This window comes from Nematolebias whitei, chromosome 8, assembly GCF_014905685.2.
Source record: "Nematolebias whitei isolate Nwh7 chromosome 8, NemWhi1, whole genome shotgun sequence".
In the NCBI taxonomy this organism is placed as follows: Eukaryota; Metazoa; Chordata; class Actinopteri; order Cyprinodontiformes; family Rivulidae; genus Nematolebias; species Nematolebias whitei.
Genome location: NC_056505.1, coordinates 9,519,746 through 9,530,664, shown reverse-complemented (window position 1 = coordinate 9,530,664; position 10,919 = coordinate 9,519,746). Strand labels below are relative to the sequence as shown.

The following is a 10,919-nucleotide window of genomic DNA, read 5'->3' as shown; positions in this document are numbered from 1 at the left end:
AATGCAGTTTCTCAAGTTTAAGACTGTTTGTTTTGTAAAGTAGAATTGTTTCCACTTCTTGTTGTCCTCATGAAAGGAGGAAGATCATGTGACTCAAGGCTGCCAGGTCCTCTCAAATAACATGGCAGAGAGGCCTGCAGAAACTCCACAGTAACGGTTAATTAATCACTGTTGGACATAAAGCAACATATTTTGTTTTAAAGCATTTTGCCATCATATACATATTTTTTTGCTCTAAACTGGCCTGACATGACGCGACATGCTGCAGCGACAGCATCAACGCATGAACACTGTCTGACTGAATAATGGATGGAGGCACTCAGCCACACACACAGGCTGCAGAGTGAGCTCATTGCTGCGTCACTGTGGGCCGTGGGAGGGGAGGTTGAGGTGGTAAGACGATGCAGCAGGCAGAGACAGAATGAGAAGACTCACAGAGGACAGAGGGACAACAATGACATCCTCCTGGAAGCAGCAGCTGGTTCTGATCCTCCAGATTCTCGTCTCCTGCAGACACGTCAACACAAGTAAATGAATTCACCTTTGATTTTAAACTGTTTTATATGTGTTTAAACTCTGTTCTTCTCTTTGTCACACAATGTTCCTGTAACCTTGTCAGGCACAGGACATTTTGACGATTTTTGCACCTTTACATCATACACACTTCCCATTTTAAAGTTTCCTGTATTTTGCTGTTATTTATCACACTTAAATTGTCCCCAAAAGTGCTTTTATTGTCTGAAACACCATTATGTTCATCATGGGACACTAAAACTCTACAATAAAATCATGACTGAGTGTTTTAAAGAGACAAATAATATATATTTTAGATATTATAACACTTCAAAGAAGAAAAAATGGGAACAAGTCACTTTAAAAGGCTTTTAAAATTGTCATGATGTAAAAAATTATTAAAATTATTTGTCTTTATATGAATTATTATCAAAAATCTATTCTCTCTATTTTTAAGATTCACAAGTAAAAGCTATTTTTGATATATAAAATACTAGTAAAAGTTATTTTTGAAATCACATTTTGTCCTTTTGCTATTGAGACTCTTGTCTGGCTCAAAATGTGTTTTACCTGCTTTTACTGCATCTCGCAAGGAAAAAGTAAACTGAGACGATAACCGAATGGCGGAGTAAAGAGTTTAAACTGGTTTAAAAATTAATTTTTAGTCGTATAAGATAACTTCTAGGCAACCATCACCACGTGTTTGCTCAGGACGAAGAACTAAATCAAAGCAAAAACATGACGCAACCTCCTAGCTTTCTTAGCGCCCCACCCTCCCCACGCCACCTAATAATGTATGAACAAAAATAAAAACAGACCAAAAACATGCATGTTAGACTGATTGGTAACTCTAAATTGTCCCTAAGTGAGAGAGTGAATGTGTCCCTGTGATGGACTTGAAACTTGTCCAGTCCCCCGCCTCTTGCTCAGCGATAGCTGGACATGGGTACCAGTAACCCCCAAGACCCAAAAAGGAAGAAGTGGGTAAAGATAATGGATGGATGGATGGATAAATGGATGGATGGATGGATGGATGGATGGGTTTTAAATGGTGGTGCCCTTTCATATGTAATTGATCTTCGCAACATTTACACACCAAGTAGAACAATCCATTCCACCGGCCATCTTCTTCTAGATGTTCCAATATTCAGATTAAAATATAAAAGTGACTGGACTTTAGAGAATATATTTTTTTAAATTTTACACACAGCTAGAAACTTTTAAATCCATCTGGGGCAGCTGTGGCTGAGTGGTTAGAGCAGTCGTCCTCCAATGCGAGAGTTGGGGGTTCGAATCCACCAGCAGTCACATGTCGAAGTGTCCCTGGGCAAGACACTGAACCCCTCATAGCCTCTGATGTGTGTCCCATCGGTGTTTGAATGTGATAAAGCTCTGATTAGTCTCTTTAGAATGACTTGTTCAATTAGCTTTGTAGAGATCTAGTAGAGTGCTTGTAAAGCGCTTTGAGTATCTTGAAATAAGGTAGAAAGGCGCTATATAAGTACAGTCCATTTATGTTGAGACCCAAACATTAATCCATAATAATAACCCATAATTTTAGCTTGACTTTTGATTCAAACAAAGTGTTAGATTTCTCTACTTCTGCAGTGCTTTTATACACACTTTTTATTGTCCTTTCATTTATATTTTTGTATTTTATTTTATTGCATTGTTGTGTAGTTTGACTGTAGAGCCTTCTGGTCTATGTGTTATTTTAACTGCTGTATAAAAATAACTGACATTGACATAAGTGCTGAGTAAATTTTTTTTTAAAATGTTTGCTGATAATAATATAATTGCACTTTTCTCAATTTATCAAATCTTCTCATGTCGTCTATAAAGTTTAATTACTTGGTGCCATAAAAGCAGTGACACTGCCTGCATGTTTACAGATGATGGTGTGTGTTTTGGATCATATTTACCTTCTTGATACTTTTTTCATTGAGTCCTTTTGCTTACTTACTTAACTTTAAGAGTTTAGGAGAGATTTTTGACCAACCTAACATGGGAATTTTACTATAGAAGTTTAGGAATGTTTTTATTGGTTTACTTTAGGTAATGACACTTTATCTCCAACTCTGGTAGTTTTCCTCATTGGATGTTATAAATTATTTACCAGCAGACAATCCCCACTGTTCTGGATACTTAGGACTTTTTACCTCAACCTTTCCACTGTGTTATTTTGTTTCTCCAAATGGCCTTCATTTGGTTTCATTAATTGTTTCCACAATCTGACTTATGATTTTTGTTGTTTTTATTTATGCAGCTTAAAGTGTGCCTGATTCATTTCACGTAAAGGTCATTTGGCTTCCTTCCAAATACACCACACAAAGTGAATGAATAGCAAACATTTTTCTTCCTAAATATTCAAAATATAATAAGACTTGTCCAGATGACCTGACTGAAAAATGTTGGATAATAAGACTATAGGCTCCACTTGTTTATTAAAACACAACCGTGTGCACAAATAATTTTTAGTTCCTTAAAAAAATGTTGTGCTATCAAAAGACAGCTGTAATTCCTAAACACTTCTATCAAGATGTTGGATAAAATTTAAAAACCAGAATTCAAAGTTTTAGTTAGTAACCAGATAACATCTGTGTCAGTGACCCAATATTTTGAGACTTAACTGTGAGTTTATTCAGTCTGCTGAGAGGAAATATGATGACGGTAAATACACCCACCTACAGATTTACAACACAGGCCTGAGTTTTTAAAACAAAAGTGCATTTGCATTGTAACACAAGCCTCTATGTTTGCAAGATTGCAACATATCATGGATTGTTTTTGGCATGGGAAATAACTGCGTCTTCTTATGTGTTTGTGCATGTATTTCGTAATGTTTCCATCCTTCAGTGTAGTCTAGGTAAAATGGATGCAGACCTTTTTCTGTTGATCTTCTTCAGCTTTAATAGCTTTATTTTAGCTCCTAGGTATTGAGGCACCCTCCGTTAGGTGTTTATTTTGCTGTGCTTTAACAGCTGCTTGGTAGGAAATGGAGGAGTACAAGTAAAGCATTTCAGAAAGATTAAACACATTGATCTATGTGAGAGATTTTCCTGTATTTGTCATTTGTAACTGCAGTTTTTTGTTTGTTTTTGGGAACAGATAAAACTGAGAGACGGAAAGAAAAAATAGGGAGTATAGCCTCTTAAACAAAAATTGTGAATGACAGTGAGACTTGTAAATCACGACAAACATATTTATACAACTCATTTATACACTTGACACAAGCAGTGTGTCAAAACAGATATAAGACTGGTTTGCATCTTTATTTATTTATTTTTACATACATTTCAAATTTCATTTAAAAACGATAAATGTGTGATGCTTTTCGATCAATTTTTTTTTTAACTGCTTGAGGTACAAAGCCTACAACTTACATGGCGTTGATTTGCAAATCATTTTATGTTGTAAACTTACCTAGATCTACAAAAAGTTTACAAAAAACTGGTCAGGTCAACAAATTATTACAGTAACCATAAATTATTATTTAAAAGTAAAAAAAAATATTAATTCAAGCTATGCTTTGATAAGTGGCTCCCACAAAGTTGAGCTTTTTTTGTTGCTTAAATTAGCTTACCACATTTTTACCCCAATATCTTAGTCCAGCAACATAAACCTAAATTTGTATATTTTTAATATTTCATGTTTTTTTGACAGTGAGAAACCTAAAAATGCGGCTCAAAAATTGGGATAGGAGCTGGCAGTTCCTTAGCAACGAGCCCTGCAACTAGTTAGCATCTTTAGCTTAGTGCAACAACAAGTTAGCGGCGTAGCTACCTTCATTAAACTGTCTGACTAAACCTTCAGAAAACTTTCGATTAATTACAAGTAGTTTTGTATTTGTCAACAATGCTGCTAGTCAAAAAATATTAACGGCATATTTACAAATTACTTTATTACCTTTGCTGACAGTGACGGCAGGCGCGGGCCGACTCCAGGACCGTTTATTCCCGCGGTTACCTTAGCAACGAGCCTAGCAACTAGTTAGCATCTTTAGCATGAGCAACATAGCTAATAACCTTCATTCAACTGTCTTACTAAAACCTGATAGCATAACTTAAAAAAAAAAACTTTCGACTAATTAGTAGTAGTTTTGTATTTGTCGATAATGCTGCTAGTCAAACTTATTTTAGTAGCATATTTACAAATAATTCTATTACCTTTGCTGACAGTGACCGCAGGCCCGACCCCAGGACCGTTTGTTCCCGTCACACCTCTGGAATCGGACAAAAAAGGCGCCATCTTGGAAGGTAACGGTTTTCAAAACGAACGTATAAATGAGTAAATTTTTCACTTCGTTTATTCTAATATTGTTATTATTTACAGGTGAGCATCTTGTTGTGACAGTGGATCTGGTGAAGCCCGTCAATATGACCCTGGAGTGTACCTGGACAGGTAGCCAGATCAAACCGCAAAACGTAACGGCTCACTGGCAGAAAGATGGAGAGGAAGTTCCAGACAGTCGTGTCACAGTGGTGCTGAAGAAAGAACAATACATCCTCTCACGAGTGTAAGTGCTTCATGTGAGCCTTGGGCGAATTTTGTTGAGGAAAAAATGCAAAATAAAACTAAATTTGATCAAATATTTAATCTCTTATTTTGTCAGAATCAGTAGTTTTGACAGCTGCAGCGCTCTAAATCTATATTTACATCTGCACTTCCAAAAATGTCACAATATACACAACTATTCCTACATTTCTATACAGTTTGAATGGTGTTTTGCCTCCTTAATGCAGTGGGAGAATTTTATTATATTTTTTCAAAAATTTGCATCTAAAAATAACATTTCCATTCTACCACTGAACTGTACTACAGAAAAGTGTTTGTTAAAAAAAAACAACAAAAAAAACTTTTGTTTCTTCACAGGTTCGAGATCGTCAATCAGGAAAACCTCGGAAACTACTCATGCGTGTTTGAGGATGACGATAGAATAGATTTTATTTTTAGAGGTATCGTTTACATCTACTCATAGTCCCTGATACCAATTTCAATAAAACCTGTGCTATGTGACAAACTTGTGTTTTCGCATTCAGTTCCACAGATCGGTGAGAAGCGAGACAAGCCTATAGTGAGCTATATGGGAGATTCAGTGGTGATGACATGTAAAATGGAGGAAGCCAAGCCAAAGCCCAATACCTGGAACTGGTATAAGTCCAATGGGACGGACAAGGTCAGAGCGAGTTTTGAGTATTTGTGTCAGAAGTTATTTTGATGCTTTGATTCGAAAACAACAAAACTTTTTTTCCTTTTAATACTTGAACCGACATCAACTTTTACTAGTACACATTCTCAGGTTATTAGTTAAACTTGAAAATAGCTTTTTACTTAGCAAAAAAAAAAAACATACTCTGTTGTTTACATCTTTTGTTCTGCAGGAGCAGATCATTATTGTCGCTGGCCGCTATAAGATCAGCAACGACGATTGGAAGACCAAGCTGAAGGTGGGGAAATTGTCTTTCGCTGACTCGGGTCAGTATTACTGCGGCGCCGTGTACCCCATCGGCACCTCGATAAGCCAAGTGGGGCTGAAGGTCAGTTGGTGACAAGTTACTCAAACACTGCAAAATCAACGACCCACACTGGCTAATGAGTGAGTCGCACTTTTTTAAACAAATTTACGATAAATCACTTTTTACAAGTACCAGTGTGAAAACTCAATTTTATTTTGTCTGGAGTGATGTCATCAATCCAACCATCTTTACTCACTTCTTCCTTATTTTGCCAGCATGGGTCACATCTTGGTCTCCTTAAAGAAAATAATTTTATTAAGTTTTGCCTGCAACATTTCAAAAGCGAGGATTTTATAGTATCTTAACCTTTTCGGGTTTTGATTTCTTACATATGAAGTGCACCTTTAGACTTTAGATCCCCTCGGAACGCTCACGTTTGTGTTTTTAAACCAGTTACGATCCAAAGAGACACCATAGATGCTCAGTTTACGTACTTATCTTTTATGCTGCATAATGAAAGCACATTTACAGAAACATTAAAGGCATTTGTACCTCATTTGAGCACACAAATTTCACTCACGTACTAACTCAGTGACCGATGCTTCTTTAAGGTGATCAGCATCATGGAGCCTCTGAAGCCTTTCATCGCCATCCTGATCGAGTCTCTCGTTCTGGTTGTCGTGATTCTCTTTTACGAGATGAGAAGGGCAAAGAAAAACAACGCCGAAGGTACCCGAGCATTTTGTCTTTTATTGTGTTGTTCAGCACGCCCACTCAAAATTCTGAGTAATAATATTCAGGTTTAGTTAAGATCATAAAGACATAAGTATGTTTAGATATTTCTTTATAATCTAAGCCTTTGGTTGTTGTGAACTTATTAATTTATTATATTACTCACAGTAACGCTGACTACTGATGAACAAAAGAGCACAGAGTAAGTACTGTAACATATTTCTTCAACGGTATTTAAGTTTTATTCATGTTTTTGCAGTTAATTTGTTTTTTCATGCTTTCCTCAGACCCCAAGAAGATAAAGGAGCAGAGGGAAGCAGTTCAGTAAGACAGCGCAAAGCTTAAAGACAACAGATCAACAGGTTATAGCAGAGCGCAAGAAAAAATGTTATGTTTAAGAGCTCTGACGCAATATGTAAACTGTTATCAAAACTGCAATAATCTCCACCTAATCGCCACCGTTGACTGTTATACAAGTTTCCTGTTTAACCGTTGTAGTAGTAAATGTATTTTTTGGTTTTCACGAACCACTTCCCTTCTGTTCACCCACTTCCTGAAGAGAAACTGAAAAACGTGCAATTTCCTGTATCCCTTCTCGGCCAAGTTGAAAGTTCTTGTTTGTATTCATTAAACGCAAAGAGACAAAACACGTCGACTTAACTTTTCATAAATACAACAAAGTAGAACTCCGGACCGTCTAGAGGGGGACGTTTTATTGGTTATTCTTGTCTTGAACAACTACTTTAGGGGGAAATGTTTGTTTGCTCTCAGCTCTGTCAGGCACAAGCCTGTGCCTTATGTTTAAAACAAAAGATTGTTCTTCAGGGACAGATACTGAAAAAAAAACATCTGATTATAGTTAATGTAAAAAAATACAAACAGCAGATAAATATGTACGGACGAGTCAACCCCCAAATGTAGCTGGAATATGAAATTTACCATAAACTCTTGGGAGATCTGCCCTTTTAAAGCAACAATGAGCTTTAAAAGCTGCTTTTAACAAGCCTGCTCTAATGGATCAGAATGGGAGAATTATGCAAAAATGATTGAGACATGAGTGTTGAGGAGCGCTGACCTGAACATGAATGTAGACTCAAGAGGTCTTGGTTTGATTACAATCAGTCCACACTTTTAGGGACAGTTAATCCTCCATTATAGTCTGACAAAACGTCCTCTTGTCCAACGCTGACCTTTAAAAACAAACTTCTTGGACATTTGTCTCCAGCTCAGCGTTACGGTTGGTTCATGAGAAACTGAACCAGGAGCTTGATGACGTCATCGTTCAGACCCACCACCTCTCCGTCCTGCACGCCCTTGTACAGTCGCAGGCTCTCGGTGCCCCACAAAAGGTTCTTTCTGGGGTTGTTGGCATCGTTTTCCACTGACAGGGCCACGGTGTTGAGCTGGTAGCAGAAGAAGGAGAAGAAGCGGCCGTCTGACATCACGGCCTGCGACACGAAGGGCCTCGTGACGTCCTCGAAGTCCCAGAAACCTGCAGAGGCGAGAAGAAGGTGTGGCCAATTTCTTCACCCAAACTTTATAAAGTTTTTATGTTCAAATTTAATTGTCCCACAAAAAAAAATAAAAAATTCAGCAACACAGCATTCCTTAAAGAAATGCACATTTCCCATCTCTTTCATGACAGTTTGCCTTTGTTGCGAAATAATAGAGCCCTTAAAAACTGATGCAGGTTCTCACAATAACTCACCCTGGTACATGGCCTGAGCTCCGGTCCAAGCAAAGAGACTGGCCATTGCGTTGGCTCTGAGGAAGACCTCCACCTGGTCAGACTGGCCCTGCCGGGCCATGCGGTCTCTGTGGTACCGGTCCGGGACTAAATGGAACTGAGTGTGACCGTAGCATGCTGGGTCTGGTAGCTTTGCACCTGTTTATGAGATCCGGAGGACATTTTTACAACAAACACTTCAACTGAAAGAGGAAGATTACTGTCAAATAACAACAGCAACCTGGATAAATAAGAATAAAAATAACCACATCGAAATTAAAGTAAATTGTTCATTACCAAATCAGGAGTTTAGCTGTTATTCGGTGTGTTGTATTTTATTAAAGTGACCCACTTTAAATTGTTACTTAAGCCAGTCTAGTATTACAGAAACAGCTTTAAGTCATGAAGGAGAATTCCTGGTACATTAAAAAAAAAAATTCTCTACATCGCGACACTCCATGTACCCTTTAGAAAAGACACTCTTTCCCAAGCTTTCATTCTAAACAATTATTACATCATTTATTGCATTAAAACAGCCTGCAAGTCTTTAACATAAAGTTGTGACACATGAAATGGTGACGGTTTTAAATAATTATTAAAACAGGACCTTTATCGTATTTCCCTGGTCAATGGAAAATGTTATTGGTCTTTTAAACTTTTATTTAGCTGTTTAGCTGAACATTAAACAGGTTCACAAACAAAACAACCGGTTGAGCAAATATTTTATTTAAAATAATAATAATAATAATAATAATAATAATAATAATATTTTAGATTATCTGTACTTTGGCCCCCCCTAGTGGACATTATTATAATCGGCACACAACAAAATAACTTGAACCCACAAATATCGCCTCAGAAAAAGGTGATTAATAAAAAAAAAACCACTTCAGTTTGAGTGACAGATTTCTTGTTGTGAATTTACCTGTGAAGATATGATTGGCGTACTGTCTTCTGAACAGAGGCATCAGGTTTGGAGCATATGGGACCTCTGTGACTTCCGCTGTGTATGAAGCCTCCATTGGGGTAAACTGAGAAACATTAAAACAGGAAGTGAAAGGATTTTCATATAAACACTGGCTGAAAGAAGAAAGAATTAAGAATGTGAAACATAACAGACTCATAAAATGGTTTGTACCTGTGGCAGCTGCTGAGTTATCCTAATCTGGCTGAGTGGGTGGTCGTCAATCTGGAACCTGAGTGGTTCTGGCCTGCCACTGCGGTGTCCCCTTGGGATTATTCTCTTACCTCTCCTCCAATAGAAGCTCACCTGTGGACTGGTATCTGATAAACAGAACAAACATATGGAAAAAAATCACGAATGCACAGGACATAACCCTCCACAAACTGTTTATTGTTCCTAATAACATCTAATAATAACCTAATAGCATAACCTCGCATGATTTAATCTGTTCTGACTGATGTTTTTTTTTAAATTTCCAGTAAAAATATACAAATAAATAAAAAGCATACCCAAGCTGGAGAGTTGGAGCAGCGGGTTGTGTTTAAACAAATAGTAGGCGAGTTCAGCCACCAGGTTCTTCAGAAAAGGCCCGACCAGCATCTCCTGATGTCTGTACGCGAAAGGCTTACGTTTCTTCACCATGTGGTGATCGTGTAAAATCACTCGGGCGACCAGAGCGCGGATGTCCGTGAACGTAGCATCGTCGATCCCCAGGACCGCTGCGGGACCTTCGGGTGAAGTCGGAGTGCTCTGCCGAGCCGCCGGGGTGAACCGCTCGGGCAGGCCCGGGATGTACGCGGTCTTGGTAAAGTGCTTGTACCACCTGTCCGCATTGCGAGCGAAGGTCTGAGGATAGACGACAAATTTCATCCGCGGGACTCGGGTGAGGAGGGACATCTTCTCGTCAACGGGAGATGCGCGGATCTTTTCAACATGCTCCTGGATCTGTCGCAGCCGGGCCGATTTGCTTTTAGCCGTAAGAGAGGCGACTATAGGCGGGTACGCGGGTTCTTTGGCCGCAACTTCAGTGTGGATGAGCTTGTGATTTCTGAATGGTGGTAAGATTTTAGGAAGCTGCAAGGGCAGCCTCATGCAGGCCGCCATATTTCTTCTGTGACTTGTTTCTTCCTGGTGTTTATTTTGGGTTAGCAAACAACGGATTGGTGCACTACTGCCCCCACCTGGTCAAGATTGAAAATTTCAAGTCACTAACTAAAAACAAGAAAAATAAAATAAAGAAAACCGTTTTAAAACCCTAAACATAATAAAAAGTTAAATTATTCCAATTTATTTACAATAATTTAAGATGTCAAGGTAATCGGTTTTGTAGAACGTGGAGATTGGACTGTTTAAAAAAAAAAAAAGCATTTGACAACACTTGCTGCTCTTGAAGCGACCCCTGCTCACGTGACCAACGTTCCATTTGCGTTCCTCCAAGAAGTTTCGTAAATCGGTATTACAAGCAGTTTAAGCAGGCCAGTAATAAAACTTAAACTGTATGTGTTTGGCTTTCACTGCCATGTATACT

At 38.3% G+C, this 10,919-nt stretch overlaps 2 protein-coding genes across 2 annotated transcripts; one reads left to right on the top strand and one right to left on the bottom strand.

The window, feature by feature from the left end:
• Nucleotides 1–372: 372 nt before the first annotated feature.
• Nucleotides 373–7,419, top strand: emb (embigin). Its single transcript, XM_037680246.1, has 9 exons — nucleotides 373–527; nucleotides 4,692–4,769; nucleotides 4,846–5,029; nucleotides 5,386–5,468; nucleotides 5,553–5,689; nucleotides 5,895–6,050; nucleotides 6,581–6,698; nucleotides 6,870–6,903; nucleotides 6,989–7,419. The coding sequence occupies exons 1-9, from the start codon at nucleotides 422–424 to the stop codon at nucleotides 7,044–7,046; spliced, it is 954 nt and encodes a 317-aa protein (XP_037536174.1). The 5' UTR covers nucleotides 373–421; the 3' UTR covers nucleotides 7,047–7,419.
• Nucleotides 7,420–7,422: 3 nt separating this feature from the next.
• On the bottom strand, nucleotides 7,423–10,515 carry mrps30 (mitochondrial ribosomal protein S30). The gene is made up of 5 exons (XM_037680245.1): nucleotides 9,901–10,515; nucleotides 9,566–9,711; nucleotides 9,353–9,458; nucleotides 8,410–8,586; nucleotides 7,423–8,193 (listed from the first exon to the last, which is right to left on the bottom strand). Exons 1-5 carry the CDS (start codon nucleotides 10,493–10,495, stop codon nucleotides 7,934–7,936), a joined length of 1,284 nt encoding a protein of 427 aa, XP_037536173.1. The 5' UTR covers nucleotides 10,496–10,515; the 3' UTR covers nucleotides 7,423–7,933.
• Nucleotides 10,516–10,919: the final 404 nt, after the last annotated feature.